Source organism: Rattus rattus, chromosome 1 (assembly GCF_011064425.1).
Source record: "Rattus rattus isolate New Zealand chromosome 1, Rrattus_CSIRO_v1, whole genome shotgun sequence".
NCBI classification, from domain to species: Eukaryota; Metazoa; Chordata; class Mammalia; order Rodentia; family Muridae; genus Rattus; species Rattus rattus.
The window spans coordinates 54,659,946-54,678,830 of record NC_046154.1 but is presented as its reverse complement, the minus strand read 5'-3'; the positions used below and the strand labels follow the sequence as shown (position 1 = coordinate 54,678,830).

Genomic DNA, 18,885 nt, shown 5'->3' with positions numbered 1-18,885 from the left:
CGAAAATTTTAACCCAGAATTGAGTCAGGGGGAGGGGGAATTAGGATAGGAGGCTTGCAGAGGGGAAACTGGGAAGGGGGACAACATTTGAATGTAAACAATTAAAATGACTAATGGGAAATGAAAAAAAATACAAAAGAAAGTAAAAAAAAAAAACAAAAAAAATACTTGACAGGTGTGGTGGTTCATGCCTATAATATCAGCACTCAAGAAGATGAGGCAGGAGGATTGCTGCAAGCATAAGGCCAATGAGGCTATAAAGTGAGGTGCTGACCCCAAAAAGGTGACTCACAGCAGCCTTCCAGCGCTCCTGCCACCGTGATAACTAGAGATAACTAGTGCTCACAGTGGCCGGCAGCTCCAGCTCCAGGGAATCTGTTGCCCTCTTCTTGTTTTCTCAGGCACTTACTTGTTGGCATAAACCCACACATACACATAATTTTAAGAAATAAAAATAAATCTTTTTAAAAACAGAAAACAGGAAGTGATAATTGTTGTCACCTACTCAGTTTATATCATTACCTTCCATCAATGAGACATGGTTATCAAGCAATTGCAGTGTGCTATGCACTGCTTTTGGAACTGGGAGTATAGTAATTTTGTGCTTATTCTCTTTCTTACCTAGTCTGTCATGTCTGTCTCTCTCTCTCTCTCTCTCTCTCTCTCTCTCTCTCTCTCTCTCTCTCTCTCTCTCTCTGTCACACACATACACACACCTGACAATCGTGATTGATTTATTCATTTTTGTACATTCCCAGAAAGCAATAGCTTCTATTTGACATTTCCTTTAGATTGTCCCTTAGTTTCTCCTCAGTATGCATGCTGGAACATTTAATAACTACTGTTTGAAAGCATTCCTCTTTGTTTCAGGATTGGCAGTGTGCACAATCAAGAGGCTGCTTCTTTTTAGAGGAAGATGGTGAAGTTGTCAGTCATCAGTACAAAATGCACATAGCTCAGAGATCTGTGCTTTACCTGACAATTAAGCCATTGAATCTGAGTCAAGTTGAAGGCAAGTTCATATATCCTGTTTGTTTGCTTGTTTGCTTGCTTGCTTGTTTGTTTGTGTATGGGCAGGGTTTTACAGTATACCTCTGGCTGTTCTGGAACTCACTATATAGACCAGGCTGGCCTTGAACTCACAGAGATCCAATGGGAGTAAAGGCGTATACCACTAGGCTCAGCTCTTTTTATTTTTAAATACCAAGTTATATCCTCCCTAAAAATACTTTGTATTCTCTAGATCTAGTTAAAAAAGTATTCTGCCCAAGAAATGTATGGTTTTATTTAGTTTTGAATTTTTAAATTATGCTTATTCTTCATATATGTTTATACATGAGTATATTTTGATGAAAATATACTATACATTGAAGAAATCCCCCCAAATCCTCCTTTCCTTCCCATTTCTCGCTAATCCCTTTTGTTACCTGAAGCAGTTTGACCTCTATTTGTATGACATACATGCACACGGGTTCTTATGTATCTGTATTAAATCTAGGAACCTGTATTGGCGTCGCTTAGCATATAGAGGCACTGCCACACAAGCCTGATGACCAGCAGTCAATGTGGAGAGACCTGACTCCATAGAACTGCCTGTGACCTCCACACAAGCCCTCTGCAGTGTGGCCCTCTCCAAGTCTTTTTTTCTCTCACACATACAAACTAATAATATTTTTTATTAAAATCTTAGAACTACAGTTAAGAGAAGAGATATGATAATTCACTTGTGATTGTCTCTAGTTATACTTTACTTCCTAACAGACAACACAACCTTGCTCTTGACAGCTAAAAAAGTTTCTCTCTCTGTGTTTGCATGTATGTTTATACCCATATATCTGTTTCTGTCATTGGACACATTTATACATATAGTTGATGCATAAACATCACTATACTAAGTTGAATTGGAGTCCTTTGGGTAAATCGTCATATGGGTGAAATGGTAGGTTTAGTTTGAGACTTTCAGGGACCCTCCATATTGATTTCCCCAGTATGTGTTTTGGTTTACACCTCCACCGACAGTTTATAATGGTTCCACTTGCATCCTTGTCGGAAGTATTCTTTTTGCTCAGGATTGTTTTGTCTGTCCAGGGTGTTTTATGCTTCCCTGTGAGCTTTAAGATTGTGCGTTTTCTGTTTTGTAAAGAATGGCATTGGAAGTCTGGAGGGCATTGCCTTGAGCCTGTAGGCTGCTGATGGTAAGGTCCGCATTTTCACAATAGTAATCCTTCCAGTCAGTCCATGCTGGGTCCTTCCCTCTCTGTGTGCCTTAAGTTTGTTTGTTTGTTTGTTTGGGGTTTTTTGTTTTAAAGTTACAAAGATGGTTTTATTTATTTGCAAGGGTTTTTTTTTTTGAACTAATAATTTTTAAAAAAAAATAAAACTTTGACTGCAGAGGCCTTTTGCCCCCTCTATTAGGTGTATTTTCGGGTTTGTTGTTGGTCTGAGTCAATTGTAAATTGGTTGTTTTCTTGATTCTTTTCTGAGCATGTTTGTTATTGGTGTAGAAGGCTACTGGTTTTTATGTTTGTATACTGCCACTTTGCTGACAGTGTTTATTAAATCTACAAGTTTTCTAATGGAGTCTTTAGGGTCTCTTACGTGTCAAATTTTATCTAGGAATAAGCATTCCTTTATTTATTTAATTCTTTAATTTTGAACTTTGATGTTGAAAATATTGCAAATAAAAAATTTTCTCAGACTTGAAGACTGTACAACTCTCCAAATCTCTATATAGTAGAATAGCCATTCAGTTCTTCCTTACCCCTGACATTTAGCCTTTCCTTTTCCCTTTCTACATGTTGTAGTGCATCTACATGTACACTTGCCTGTATCTATATAACTATATAACTATACACACACATACACACACATACACACACACACACACACACACATTTATATACATATTGCGAGATTCTGCATGTAAGGGAGATATGCAGGGTTTTTTCCTTTCTGAGATTGTGTGACCTTACTTAATAGTATACTTTCTAAGTCCATTCATTTTCCTGCAAGTTTTGTGATTACATTTTTCTTTAGAGAAGAATAGTTATTCATATATATGCATATACACACACCAAATTTTCATTATCTGTTTATCTATTGGTGGACATGTAGGTTGATTCCAATTCTTTGCAACAGTGAGTAAAGCAGCAGTAAACATGGGGACCAGTAGGTATGGTAGGACCTAGAGATCCCTGGGTATATGTCTGAGAGTGAGGAAGCAAGTCAAATGGTAGTCCTATTTTTAATTCTTTGAGAAATCTCCAACTACTTTTCAGAATGGCTGTATTAATTTGCACCCAATAGCAATGACTTTCTTGCCACAAATTCTCCAGTATTGGTGATAGCCATTCTAATTGGAGTGATGTAGTATCTCTGGAAAGTTTTAATTTGCATTTGCCTAATTGCTAGGTATATTGAACATTTAAAAATAGTTATGGAGGGGCTAGAATGATGACTCAGAGGTTAAAATTACTGACTGTTCCTCCAGAGGTCCTGAGTTCAATTTCCAGAAACCACATGATGGCTCACAACCATCTCTAGGGATCTGATGTGGCTGAAGACAGCTTCAGTGTACTCACGTACATAAAATAAACAAATAGATCTTAAAAAATAATAGTCATGGATCTGGAGTGATGGCTGTTCTTCCAGAGTACCTTGGTTCAATTCTCAGCACTTACATGGTAGTTCACAACTTTCTGTAACTTCAGTTCTAGAGGACCTAGTATCCTCTATCTGTAGGCAAACCCAAAAATGTACATAAAAACTTATTAACCATTTGTCTTTCTTTTTTAAACTATAAAGTTGATTGCCTATTTATTGGCAGTTTTGTTTCTTCTGTTGATACTTTTAAATAATAATGACAACATTGTTAATAGGTAAAGTAGATAGCTATGCAAGCTCAATGTTAGTTCTCTCTTCTCATGAAGAGTTGCTTTGTTAATTTAGTCATCAAATATTTACTGAGATTCTTATGTACTAACAGTCAATTTACTAAAGTACAGAAAAGGCCGAAGCCCTCCTCTCAAGAACTTAGTTTTAGTAGAAGCAATAGAAGTGTAAGTAGTAAGAGAACCGGCATAGTGGATAACACTCATGATTTCAGCACTGAGGATGCTGAGGCAGGAGGATGAGTTCCAAGCTGCCCTGGGATACACAATGAGACAGGGGATGGGAGGGATGATGGCAAAACATACCTACAATCCCAGTATTTGGGAGGCTGAAGCTAGAGGGTTGCCCCAGGTTCAAAGCCAGGCTAGTCTATATAGTGAGTTTCAGACACCAAGGCTGTAGTGGGAGTTGGTCAGTCTTGGTCCTAGTTGCGCTCTCTCTCTCTCTCTCTCTCTCTCTCTCTCTCTCTCTCTCTCTCTCTCTCCCTCCCTCGCTCTCTCTCTCTCTCCATATGTATGTGCACACACAGGGAAAAAAGGAAAAATGAAGAGAAAATACAAAGCATAGAGAGACTGTGTTCTGAGAAATGTAGACTGCCATTAAAATGGAGCTATTTAAGTATATGACTCATTAAGGAGGTGACTTATGGCCAAAGAGTTTCAAAGAGGGTATGTCAGTTATCAACTGCTACAAATTAAAATCGCCCCAAATTCAGTGGCTTAAAACAAGTAAGAATTTGTCCATTCATGAATCCACTGGACTGCTAGGTAGATATTTTAGTCTGAGCCAGTTAGGGCTTTTCTGTGCAGAGTCCACTCAGGTTTCCAGTCAGTGACAGCTAGTTAGTGTCTGGCTTTATGATATTGTCTGTATTCTCCTATGTGTGCAGCCTCATCTGGGACCATTTGCCTGCCCCTATGATCTTTTATCTTCCAGTGAGCCATCATGTACTTTCTTAAATTGTGACAGGAATCTAAGAAGGGGAAAAAAAGAACTGACACAATGTTACTTCTGTTAAGTTCTGTTACTCCTAAGTCCCAAACTCCAAATCAATAAGGCTGAAAAGTAAACTTTATCTCTTCATGTAGAAATGCAGAAGCTGTCTAATTACATTGTAAAGGCCTGTGAATGCAGAGAGGGCAGCCATTTTTGCAGCCCTCACAGGAGGCAAGGGAGCAAGCCTTATTGTTCTGGAATGATAAATGAAGGAAAGTGGAGGTGGCAGAGCATTCCAGATAAAGTGCAGAGTCAGATGCTCTGGTGTAGAGTGTGGGGGTACAGAGTGGGGGCTGGGAGGCCAGAGACATGGACTAGGAGTTAAAAGCTTGTACTACTACTCTTGCATCCCAGCATCGAAATGGTGGCTCCTGACAGCTGGCAAGTTCAGTTCCAGGGGATCCAACACCCTCTTCTGGCCTCTTGAGTGAGGCTCCTGTACACATGTACATATATACTCATACAGATAGACACACATACATATAAAATCAATCAATCTTAGAATTTAAGTGGCCCTGTCTGGAGGAGTAAGCAAGGAGAAGTTGCCAGGGGATGAGTGAAGACACAAGGAACAAGAATAAAAACTGTAAGAGATTTCCCCTACACTGAGAACTCTTTTACCAAGAGAAATGAAGTTTGGGAAGTGAAACTTTTGGTTATGATTTTTCAAGCATATGGTTTTTGAATATGTATCTGAGTTTTGTTATTGATTTGTTATCTGTGGCTGGTGCAGTTTGGAATTTATCTTCTGTGGGTTCTCAGTGCCTTGGATTTGTTACCTTTCATTGCTTTTGAAAACTCCTCTTCCTTTATTTCTTCTGCCTTCTTTCTTCTCTAGCACACCTCCTGCTGTGCTCCACACAGAAAACCCAGGGCTTACAGCACCTCATCTCTCCATGGAAAGCACCTCAAACTCTTTAGTTGTGACATGGCCTCATTTTTGTAGTTGATCCACTTTTTCTTTTTCTTTTTTTCTTTTTTCTTTTTTTTCGGAGCTGGGGACCGAACCCAGGGCCTTGTGCTTGCTAGGCAAGCACTCTACCACTGAGCTAAATCCCCAACCCCGATCCACTTTTTTTTATTGGCAGAATAGCATACTTTCAGCTTGATCTCAGCAGAGGATTTTAAGTAGGGACAGCGTGTAACCTGGAAAATAGATTGTTTCTTCCTCCTGTGATTGCCCAGGGCAGTGTCAGCACTGGATCTCAGTCTTCCTTCCTGAAAGGCTCTGCTGTCACTAAGGTTTTGACTTGGTCTTCTTGTACCTCAGCTGTTGTTTTCCTGTTCTTGTTTTTGGTTAGGAAGAGTATATTGAGATCAAACCGAAGGCCTCATGCATGCTAAACAAGAGTTGTATGCATCTTCGATGATTGCAAGAAACCAGGCTTTTTAGAAACTGAGTATGGAGAGAATGTTTCTCATAAAATTAAATATAGTAGTGGCATATTATAGATATTAAGATATTTGTATATAAAATGGAATGTATATATTTTTTTAAAAAATCTAATGGGTTAAGAACTTAAAATAGTGTGTAGTGTTTGCTTGACCTGAGGTAGGTTCTGTTGGTGATGATGTTGTTGTTTGTATTTCTAGGAAAACATTCTCCCTGGTTATCGGTTGATACAGTCTTATATATTCTTAAGAAAAATGAGAATCCAGCAGAGGCACAGCTCATGTGTTTTACCGAACTACGAAACAGAGAAGTATACATATTTTTTTAATGTTTAAGAATGTAATATGAAGTCAAGTTGAGGAAAATAATAGCTGTTCACTAGTATTTAAACTCAAATTTTCTGTATTCTAATGAAGGTATAGGCAGATATGTATACTATAGAAAGGCATATATAATAACATAATCATGCTACTTTATATATTTAACTATAAATGACTTTTTCTTATATTCTAATGGGTTTTTTTTGGAGGGGATAGATTAAGGATTGATTGACTAAGTACCCTAATGCATCTCATGCAAATATTTTTTGTTGTACTCAAACAAATCAAAAAGATTTTCATCAGATCTTCCTAACCATCAATATACATGTTTCTAGCTACTGGAAACATTGCTTTCGATGTTTGCCTTACTTGCACTTCTAGCGCAAAACAGGACCACTTCAGAATTACATCCTCAGGCTTGACTCCTGTTACAGGGTTCAAAAATAGTCTGATGCAAGAAATCATCTTAAATGTTTGTTTGTGTTGCCCTTGAGATGTTCTGGTCTTTTCTAATTATATATCTACTCAGAGGCCAAATGTATAAGTAGATACACACATATGACTATTTATTTTATAAGGACCAAAAATGCAATCTACTCTATAACCACAAAAATAATACTATCCAAAGACTTACTTCAATATCATATGTAATCTTTATATTGGGCCAGCGACAGACAAACATTTTCCTGATGGAATGTTATATCGAAATCTTTATTGGAAACTTCCTAACAGGTAAGGGTAGTTAATGCCAGAGCCACATAAAATGGCAGAAGTTAACATTTTTACTAAGCTCTTCTTCAGAGCTGACTACAAAGTGAAGTTCAAGATAAAGCAATGTCGGAAACAATAGCTTTTCCCATTTGGTTTTGGATAAAATGACTCTCTTTTTAAGATTGCATGTGTAAAGACAATCAGTCCTGGCAAGGCTATGTTTCAACTGAGTCTCTGTGTACCTCTTTATAGGCTTCTGGCGTCTGTAATGTGTCACGTTACAAAGGGTTTTTACTAGCACTTTTAGCATCACAGTTATTTTCCTTAAGAAGAGTTCTGTACCCCAGAACTTTCCACTTGCCATCATAGTGGCATTTTACCACTAGAAGTGGAGAGTAAAGGAAGTTTATGGAATAACATATATTAGGAAGTAGCACTGTGTGTGTGTGTGTGTGTGTGTGTGTGTGTACGTGCACGCTCCCACACTATATGTATATAGTGTGTGTGTGTGTGTGTGTGTGTGTGTGTGTGTGTGTGTGTGTGTGTGTGTAGTTTATTCATTTGTTTGTTTGTTTTTAACACAGGGTTTCTCTGTATAGCCCTGGCTGTCCTGGAACTTGCTTTGTAGACCAGGCTGGCCTCAAACTTGTAATTCTGGCTTCTGGCTTCCAAGTGCTGGGATTAAAGGTGTGAGCCACCATGCCTGGTTAGATATCTTTTATCTCTTATATGTCAGCCTATATATGGCCAGACTAAAACAATTATCATTTCCAAAGCATGGGTTTGGGAGTTTAGTCTTCATAGTGATTCTCAGTTACATTGAATTAACTACTCTATCAAAATAGGGCTTGATGCCAACCTCAGAGTGATTGTGGTTCTAGGATAATCAGGCAGAAAGAATGTAGAACTAAGATGAGCAAGTGAATAATGAGGGAGGAGGAGCACTGAATGTAGAACTGAGATGAACAACTTGTCTATGAACCTCCAGGATGACCTAAGATATACATAGGGTTTGGAAATAATATTTGAGCACTATTTGGTGGCTACTGTGTACTGTGGCACAAGTAACTGGACTTAGCTGTTATCCATAACAGTGGGATATGTACAGTTAAGATGGGAACATGATAGTCCCTGGTTTTTTATAAGAAATGTTGAGGCTCCAGAAAGCTCCTAGGAGGTGTATAGAGAGTACTGATTGCTTTTTCTATAGAACAGGCGAGTAAAATATTTTCCTATACAAATGTCTTGATACTCATAAATATCCAAAGATTATTAGGAAACATTTTTTTTAAGATTTATTTATTTATATGTAAGTACACTGTAGCTGTCTTCAGATCTCATTACAGATGGTCGTGAGCCACCATGTGGTTGCTGGGAATTGAACTCAGAACCTCTGAAAGAGCAGTCAGTGCTCTTAACCACTGAGCCATCTCTCCAGCCCAGGAAACAGTTTTAAATAAGCAGGTCTGTCTAGGACTCTATATCTTGTTTTATAAGTAATCTTATACAATCCACCAAAATGTATTTTGCCAAAAACAATAAGGGAGATCCACAAAGATCAATACTCATGATTTCACACACACACACACACACACACAAATGAGATGGTGGGGAGAGAGAGTCTTTTTTTTTTTAGAGAGATTTATTTATTTTAGTTCTATGAGTACACTGTAGCTGTCTTCAGACACACCAGAAGAGGGCATCAGATCTAATTTCAGATGGTTGTGAGCCACCATGTGGTTGCTGGGAATTGAACTCAGGGCTTCTGGAAAAGCAGTCAGTGCTCTTAACCACAGAGCCATCTCTCCAGCTCCAGAGGGAGAGACTCAAAGTCAAACTTACAAAAGCAAAGATGTATTATGTGACTTTTCCTGTAATACCAGCACTAGAGAGTCAGAGACAAGAGGTCTACAAATTCAAGGCCAGCTTGGGCTTTATATTATATTTTAAACCATTTGAAAAACATGTGAATTACTAGCTTAAAAATCAAAAGGTAAACAACAGCAGAAAAGAGTAACATTGTAATCCATACAATTCAGGTTTTACAAATATGTTTAACTTGTGTAAATATGAACTTAAAAATTTAACTTTCTTGGACTTCATTGAAATGTTTTTTACAAATCATATATTCATATTTTAATCATAGTAGGAGATTGGCGAAGTTTACTTCTTTTCTTTAAGGAGCTTAGTGTTTGCATAAAAAAATTCCTAAGAATACTCTGCTTCCTGTTGAAGACATTTGCATCACAAACATTTGTGAAGATCTGTGATGACTTAGATGATATACAGCTTCTTCTCTGCTTTTGTTTTTAGGTAATTTTGAAAACATATAGGAACATAGTCCATGGTCTTATACTAGGGTTAAGTACAAGATAGGAAAGAAAAAGAATTTTAAAACAAGGAAGATTAATAAACTGTAACTCAATTGATAAATGTTGACTTAAATGCTGTCTAAAGTTTCCCCCTCAGAAGAAAGATTTAAGTTGTTAAGATTTTTGGTTGTTTATTTTGTTTCTCTTGATAAAAGGTGTTTGGATGGACTGGTGAACTAGAACCAGGAATTTATTGGCTAATTCCTTCCACAACTGGATGTAGGCTAAGAAAAGAAACAAAACCAGTAACAGAAGAAGTCCAGCTTGTGCATAGAGATGAAACAGGGGAATTATCTCTTACAAGTGAGTTTAGGTAAGTTTTATTAGTGCTAGAACTGTGCCGCGCAACACAGAATATAAACCAGTCACTTGTCTGACCTGTGGCCAGCCCCCATCCCTATCTTTCTGTTGTAATTCAGTATCTTACCGCAGCGTGATGGATGGTGTGCTTAAAATAAGAAAGAGGTACAAAGACCAACATCTCATGATTTCACCCAAGTGTTCTCATGACAAAAATTATATGCGTAATAATAGATGTATTATTTAGCTTGATTTACTCATTCTGTGGTGTGTGTGTGTGTGTGTGTGTGTGTGTTTTAAATTCACTCAGTAACCAAGAGTGACTTTGTATTTGCAAGTCTAGGATTATCGTTAGTCTAGGTTCTATGCACTCGTCCATATTAAATGTATGCCTCTACTAGGTTCTTCTCCACTAGGCATTGGCTTTAAGAATAGATGTTGTTAGTTCTACTCTTAATTTTGGAGTCACATGCTCTACCCGTGAACTGTACCCCCATTCTTGATTTTGATAACTGTCAAATCTGAAGTCTAAACCTTAGGTTCTTCTCCTGTGTCCAAGACAGTCACAGGGAACTTGGCCACAGACAGATCAAGATGTATTCAGATATAATATAGCTCAGAAAAAAAATTATTCAATGCTGTTAATATTACTTCCTTTGAAACTTGTCCTTAAAACCTGCCTTTAGGAAGTAGAGCTGTTGCTCAGTGGCTAGGACTCTGGGTTCAAGTGTTAGCACATGCGTGGTGGTTCACACACTCTGTAACTTCAGTCCCGGGATCCAGTGGACTCTTCTGACTTCTGCAGACATCAAGCCTGCATCTAGTGCATAAACATATGTGCAAGCAAAACACACATACTCACTTCTTAAAATTACTGTCTTTAGATGTTTTGTTTTAAAAATAATAATTTTCAATTTTTGTAATTCTAGGTCAACTCTATCAGAGATATTTGAAATAATTGATTTAGATGGCAATGGTCTTATTAGCCTTGAAGAGTACAATTTTTTTGAGTTGAGAACAAGTGGTGAAAAGTGTGATGAGGACGCTTGGGCTGTCTGCAGAGGTGAGTGCTCTCCTCTCCATTCTCAGAGGCAAGCCAGACTCTGAGGAAGTTGTTACAACATGGAAGACATTGGGGAAACCCTGGGGGTAGCACAGTGGGCAAGAGAACCTATTGCTCTTGCCAGGACCTCAGTCAGGCCCCAGCACCCACCTCAGGCTGCTCCCTCCAGTTCTAGGGTGTTCTACACCTTTTCCTGACCTTCACGGGCATCTGTATTCACATGGTACACAAAACTCGTGCAGCCCTACACACACACAAACCCACATACAAATACATTTTTTTAAAAAGTAAGTCTTTTTTTTTAAACTTAAACATTTACTTTTCTTTTTTTTTTTTTTTTTGGTTCTTTTTTTTTGGAGCTGGGGACTGAACCCAGGGCCTTGCGCCTTCCTAGGCAAGTGCTCTACCACTGAGCTAAATCCCAACCCCTAACATTTACTTTTCTTAAGGTGATAGTTGATATACTTGCTAAAAGATATGAATTACTTAATGATTATTTCAGCTTTGGGGGGCTTAAAATATATTAATTTTATAAATTTTATAAATTTATAAATTTTAAAAACTTTAAAATTATTTATTTAATAACTCATACATGTATATGTAATTTTAATTTTTTCAAACCTTATTTTTAATGATGGTTCTTAAATGCTTTAACCTTCCTTGTAGCCCACCACCCACCAGAGGTAGTGGGAAAGAAAGGGTATGGGGGAAGTGGAGTTGTTTAGAAAGATTTTTTGGCGCAACTCCCATCTGTAGTATCTGGAAATGGGCAGTTCAGTTCGCAGGTCAGCAGGCAGTGGCAGCTCAGTCTATTGTAAACACTTCATGGATACACCAGCAGTCCAGTTTGGTAGAGCCAGGTTAGCAACAACAGTGACACAGCCTAGCAGAGACAGCCAGGACTCAGCCTCAGCTCCAGTCAACAGGAGGCACTGGGAGTAACATCAGGAGAAGTCCTTGTCTGTGCCTCTCTCAATGGAACGAATGAGGATCAGTGAAAACTCTCAAGAAGCACAGAGTTACAGCAAGCCAAGCTCTCTCTCAGTCACTCCATTCTCGAGTCCTATCCAAACAGCACAAGTCTCGCCTCAGCATATACATCCAATGCCTGAGTCTGTAGAAGTGGCAGGAAACTGCAGCGCACTACAGAAGTATTTTGGTGTGTTTGGAGTCCTGCCAATGCAGCTCAATTAAGCAATGGAAGGCGGACCAATACATGCATGCCACTAGCAAAGAATCTTTCATCATATGTTCTTTCACATGCTTGCTTTAGCAGAACATCTTCTCTCCTGTGTCTTATTCAGTGAAATGTTTCTTCATGAGTTTGTCTGAGCCTTTCCCATCTGTGTCTACTTTAACAAAGTATGCCTTCACATGTTTGCTCCAGCAAAACACCATCCAACCAACTTTCCAAAGAACCCTTAAGTTTCCATCTCATGTAACTATTTTTCATCCATATTTATACCCCATACACCCCCATCATGCCTTCTTCCCACTTTCATGTCCTATCCCCTTTCTTCCTATTTATCCTCCTCTCTACCTCCTCCTCCTCCCCCCCTCCTCTTCCTTCCTCCTCCTCCTCCCCCCTACTCCCCTCCTCCTCCTCCTCACCTACTGAGTCTAGTGAGTTCTGCCTACTGGAATACTGAGTTCTTATTGAGTTGATCTTGTGCTGGTCTTGAGAAGGTAAGCACATGCAGTGAATTCAGGAGTGCAGGAGCATGTGTTCAGAAAGAAGCACCCTTTCCTCTCCATCCTCCTGCTCTTACATTTCCTCTGAGCCTTGGGTTGGGGGTGTTCCCTGAGGGCAGTCCCTGATGTACTTCGAGGTCACTTTAAGTACTTTAATCAGTTCTGAGGCTCTGTATTAACTACTGCCTATACAGAAAACACTTCTCTAGCGAGGGCTGAGGACAACACAAGTTTATGGGCATAAATATAAATATTCATGAGACAGTTTTGATAACATGTCCATTTTACCAAAACAACAGTTGTAGATTCCGTGGTAGGGTCTGTGGCTTTATCTTCCAAGCCGTGGACTTTTGACAAGTTTATAGCAACAGGTGAATTTCTTCCTGTGGGACCTAGTCATAAAGTGGTTGGTTACTCCCATAACATTCATGCTGCATTTGCACCAGTGAGAACACCTTACCTGGAAAGTTGGTATTACAGCATTCAGTGGTACTACTGGGTCAGACTATTGGTGGTTTTATTTTCTCCCTAGTAGCCTGTATAGTACCTTCTGGCACAATGCAAGCCAGCCAGCAGGGAACAGTTTTCCAAGTCAGTTCCAAATTGATTTCTCTGTCCTGGAACCAAAAAAAAGTGTGTCTTCAAAAATAGGGTCTTAACATCTAGTTATGGTAGACAACAAATGGCAGTGGTGTCTTAGTTACTGTTCTATTGCTGTGATAAGACCTCATGACCAAGGCAACTTTTAAAAGAAAGCATTTAATTTGTGGTTCATGGTTCCAGAAGGTTAGAATCTTTGATCATGGTAGCTATAGCAGGCAGCAAGGAGTTCACATCTTGATCAACAGCATTAGTTGGGGGTTGGGAGGAGGATGTGGGCTTTTGAAATTTCAAAAGCCACCCTCAGTGTCTTAGCTCCTCCAACAAAGCAATGTTTTCTAATTCTTTCCAAACAGTTCCACCACTTGGGGACCAAGTATTTGATTAAACATGAGCCTATGAGGGCCATTCTCACTCAAATCACCACAAGTGGCAATAGCCCATGTTATTTTAGGGGCCTCTAGAGCTTTCCTGACCAATAACTCATAACGCCTGGCACTGATATTTTTATTTAATAACCCATGCCTTCTCAGGAAAACATTGTCCACCCATGAAGGGTACCTGTAATTTTTTTTTTTTTGAAGGAAACTACTTTTCCAGTACTTGGTAACACTGGGCTACACACTGGTTCTGAAATGGACAACAAAGAGTTAATAAGTTTGTTCCACTAAAAATATTAAAATATTTCCAGAGAGTTGTTTATACATGTTAACAATTCTTAACTGGTCATGGTGCTACACACCTTTAATCCCAACATGTGGGAGGCAGAGGCAGGAGGATCGTTGTGAATTGGAGCCCAGTTTGGTCTACATAGTGAGTTCCTGGACAGAAGGGCTACATTAAGAGACTTTGTCAAAAACCAACCAACCAAACAAACAAACAAATAAACAACAACAACTACTTTTTGTATTTGTGCTCAGTTAGGAAAACCCATCAATGGTGATCTAGAAGCCAAGAGCACAACAGAACATCACTGAGAAAGGGGCAGAATCAGTTGTCACTTAGTAGGCATCTGAGATTACAGTAGGGTTTGTGCGTTTAAGCCAAAGCTTGAAAAGTCAAAGGAGGAAACCCGAAAGCCATAGCCAACTATGCACCACAGAATAGGAAGTGTGGAATGTAGCTGGGAGAAAGAGGAACTGTCCATCGCTGCAGTGGCATAATGGATGTCTCCTAGGATGGTATCAGTTTGTAGAGTAAGTGAGCTAGGCAAGAGTCTGACACATCTGTTTTTCTAAACAGCAAGTAGGATAAAAATATGATACTACTATAAAGGTTGTTCAAATTCATTTTTATAAATATGTTGATGTTTAATATTAAACTTCTATTAAGCTTGATAATATACACAGTACAGTTTTATCTATAAAATATAAAGATATTGTAACTTTAATAATATAGCTTTTCATTTCTACGGTTGTTGTCATTCTATTTCAGTGGAAGTGAATCATAATTAAACTTTGTTTTCTTTTTCTGTCTTTGTGTGTGTGTGTGTGTGTGTGTGTGTGTGTGTGTGTGTGTGTGTGTGTGTGTGGTGTGCACATCCATGTCTATGAATGTACATGAAGAGGTCAGAGAGGGATGTTGGGTGTTCTTTTCTATCACTATTCATTTTATTGCTTTGAGACAGAGTCTCTCAATGAGCTTGGAGCTCAACTGGAAACCAGAAAGCCCCCGAGAGCCTCCTGTTGGCTGACAATCCCCAGTACAGGGGTTATAGGCATGCACATAAGCACACTAGATTTTTTATCTGGGTACTGGGATCCAAATTTGCTATCTTCATGCAAACATGCTTACCCACTGAACCATCTCCCCAGCTCCTAATTAATATTTTCTTATGGCAAAATTATTAGTCAATAAAGTTCTATTTAATTAGTTTACGTAAGATCAACTGTTTTGAGAGCTCGCCAGGTACCAGGTGCTCAGCCAAGCTAATACATCAGCTCGTGAAGTAGCCCTGGAACTGTTCTCACTTTATACATAAGCACATAGAATCAAAGAGATTAAGTAGCTTAATCTAGATCAATAAGCAAGTCAGTTTCATAACTAGGCTTCAGTCCCAGACAATCAGGTTCTAGAACCACAAACTTTATGCTCTCAAATGTTTCTTAAAACTATTGCATTGAAATGATTTGTGCGACATATTTGCTTCAGTGACAGCCATAATACATACATACATATACATACATACACACACACATACATACATACATACATACATACATACATACTTACATACATACATATACACACACATAATTTTTAGGTTCTGAAATGTTTATCTCAGCATAGCCAATATTTACTCATTCCTATTGATAATAAAAATACATTATTTAGTTGTAAGATTACCTCAGCATCTTTTTGGCTTTAAAAATACTTTTGTTTCTATTTTGTTCCGTAATAGATTTGCTCTTTGGAAGAGGTTCAGATTGATTGGAAAAGTTAGTAGGATCTGGAGACAGCGGGCATCCGTCTTTCCCACTCCCCCCTACTAGGTTCTGCCTGTCACTAACAATGCCTGTTAGTGTGGGACACTTGTTAGAATTCATGAGTTCATCTTGCTTCCTTATTTACTATTATTAAGTTTCTCTTCCCTTGTACAGTTGCTGGTTTTGACAACTGTTTAATCCCACAAATACAGTTATCACAGTAGCAGAAAGAATGGTTTCCGTGCTCTAAAAGACTCCCCTGCACTCCACTTGTTTCCCTGCGTATTCATCTCCCAAACCTTGGACAATAATTGATCTTTTTACTATGTAATTTTACCTCTTAAGGAATGTCGTTTGACTAAATTGCATGTTTTCTTCCAGGTTTCATGGTTTGATAGTTCATATCTCTTTATTGCTGGATAATAGTTCATTGTATTCAAAACATGAACATGTCACAGTTTGAATTTTTCTATTCCCCTGAAAGACCCCCGGAGTGGGGAGACCCTCACTCAAGTCTTGGGATGACGCGACCACCCAAGAACTCACACAAGACCGTCCTTGTTGTAATCACATGAGGTTTATCGATAGCAACCAGTGCACTGGGGTCGAGACTCGTATCCCACGCAGGGGCAGTGGAGTTCGACCCCGAGAGGCTGGGAGAAGAGGTATTTAAAGGGAGAAACCACAACCCGAGGGAGCAGGGATAGCGTCATTGGAAAGTGTGTAGAATAACAGTGAAAAATCACAAGGAAGAACTCTCTGTCCCCCAAGATTGTTTCCTAGGAGAAGCTGTCTCCTACTTCTCAGATTGTTTAACTTCATGGTCCGCTAGTTCCTAGGAGAAGTTGTTTCCTGCTTCTCAAGATTGTTCTCTAAGATTTATGGTCAGCTAGTTTCTGGGAGAAAGCTGTTGAGCTGGCCAATGTAATTATCTATTCTATAGCCCTAGGAGAGGCTTCTTGGAACATACAATTCTGGGGCCTAACCTGTTTTTTTTTTTTTCTTTTTCTTTTTTTTCTGCTCTGAACTTTGTGTCTAGGGGGGCAATTTTAAAACTTTTACCTTTCACCCCTATTGAAGGTAATCTTATGACTTCCCATCTGGGACGTTTGTGAATACAGCTGCTATATGGCAACCCTGTGTGCCGGGTTGTAAACAAGCAAGCTTTCCACTCCTTTACATTTTGGTTCAGTAAATCCTGGGCTGAATGCTGAGATAGTGTTTAGCTTTGAAAGAAGTGTTTTACAGATGCTATGACAGGTTTGATTCTCACCAATCATTACTAGCATTCCTGTCGTGCCACATGTCACCTCTAAAAAACCATCAAATTTTTGGGTTTTAGGCATTCAAACAGGTATGTAGTTGGATTTCATTGTTTGTAATCTCCTAATATCATTTGACATTCGATATCTTTGTATCTATTTTCCACCATTTGTAACTTCTTTAATGATGTCTTTGTTGGTGCCCGACTCTTTTTGATATAAAAGTTCACCTTAAACTTTCTGGTACACAGGCTGACCCTGGGCTTACCATCCTCCAGCCTCAGCACTGGGTGCTTGCATTATAGGAATGTGCCAGCATGTCTAGGTTTTGTTGCCTAAGTTTTGTCTTTTTTTAAATGATAGAGTTCTAAGAAGGCCGTGTATGTTATAAATACATATCTTTTATCAGATGTATATTTTGCAAGTATTTCCTCCCAGTTAGTTATTTATATTTTTATTCTTCTTGCAATATCATTCACAGAACTTAACTTGTTGAGAAACTATTCTTCCTTAGGTCATGTTTTGTATGCTGTGATAGCTACTCTAGGTTTTCAACACGCCTGGAAAGAGGGGCCCTCAATTGAGGAATTACTTCTGTCACATTGGCCTATGGGCATGTCGTGGGGCATTTTCCTGACTGTTAATTGATGGAGGAGGGCCCAGCACACTGTGGGTAGTGCCACCCCTTGGGTATGTGGGCTTGGCTTCTATAAGGAAGCCAGATAATCGGAAACAGGGGGAAAGCCAGTAAGCAACAACTCCTGCCTCTAGGTTCCTGTCTTGGCTTTCTGCCCTAGCTCCCTTTTATGATGGGCTGTGACCTATAAGCTAAAATGAACTCTTTCCTCCCCAGCTCACTCTTAGTCATGGTGTTTATCATAGCAGCAGAGAAGTAAGGTAGAACATGTTTGTGGTGGTGTTGCTATTGTCTTTTGAGTCAAGGTCTCATGTACTGGCCTTGAACATGCTACACAGTCAAGGCTAGCCTTGAACTCCTAATCCTTATGCTTCTATCTTTCAAATTTGAGGATTATAGTCCTGCTTCACCACAGTGGCTTGGTTTGTACGCTTTTAAAATGGTATCCAAAAACTTCATCACCAAACACAAGTCAGACTAGACCTTTTTCCTGTTATCTTGTAGAAATCTTATAGTTTTGTGTAGTACAGTTTCATCTGTGGCTCTTTTGAAGTTACTCTTTGTGAAAGGTTTAAAGTCTATGCCTAGATTTATTATGGATATAAGCATGTTTCGGGACATTGTTGAAAAGACTTGTTTAGTCATTCTGTCACTCTCCTCTGTTACTTACCAGTAATATGGATATATTCTGTTGCATTGACCTATTTTTCAATTCTCTCACTAATACCACTTTTAATTATAGCTTTATGTAAGATTTGGAGTCAGGTTAATAGTATAATCTGTTTTCTTTTAGTAGGCCAAGGGTTAAAACTAGGACTGTATCTGCTAGAGAAGTGCTTTACCACTGAGCTTTATACTCAGCCCTATAATAAATTTGAAAATTAATAAGGATTAAGAATTTTAAGTTTTAAATGTCAAGTTATTGTTGGCCCACATAGTATAGTATTAAAAACACATTTTCTTTAATACTTTCTTTGTAATGCATATCAAATATTAATGTTTATCTTTACTACATAGTACATTACTATTGTTCTCTATGATTTAATTTGGATAATTTTTCATAAAAATCCTGTGAATCAATTAGAAAACATTTTAAAATACTGGTATATCTTTCGTTTTCTTATAATAATGCATAGAAAAGAGGTGCTGTCTCATTTCCACAGAGTATATACAGATGGGAGGACTGCAATCTTTCTTGTAGGAAGTTGCCAAAATATAATCC

The 18,885-nt window shown here is 38.6% G+C and overlaps 1 protein-coding gene across 1 annotated transcript in view; it reads left to right on the top strand.

Moving 5' to 3' along the window:
- The window catches only part of Efcab7 (EF-hand calcium binding domain 7), a 49,183-nt gene that overhangs the window by 21,626 nt on the left and 8,672 nt on the right, over positions 1-18,885 (top strand). Inside the window, exons 7-10 of the mRNA XM_032901781.1 lie at positions 871-1,012; positions 6,481-6,590; positions 9,839-9,996; positions 10,913-11,046. Of these exons, the coding sequence (XP_032757672.1) occupies positions 871-1,012; positions 6,481-6,590; positions 9,839-9,996; positions 10,913-11,046 (544 nt within the window). The remainder of the gene's footprint in view (positions 1-870; positions 1,013-6,480; positions 6,591-9,838; positions 9,997-10,912; positions 11,047-18,885) is intronic.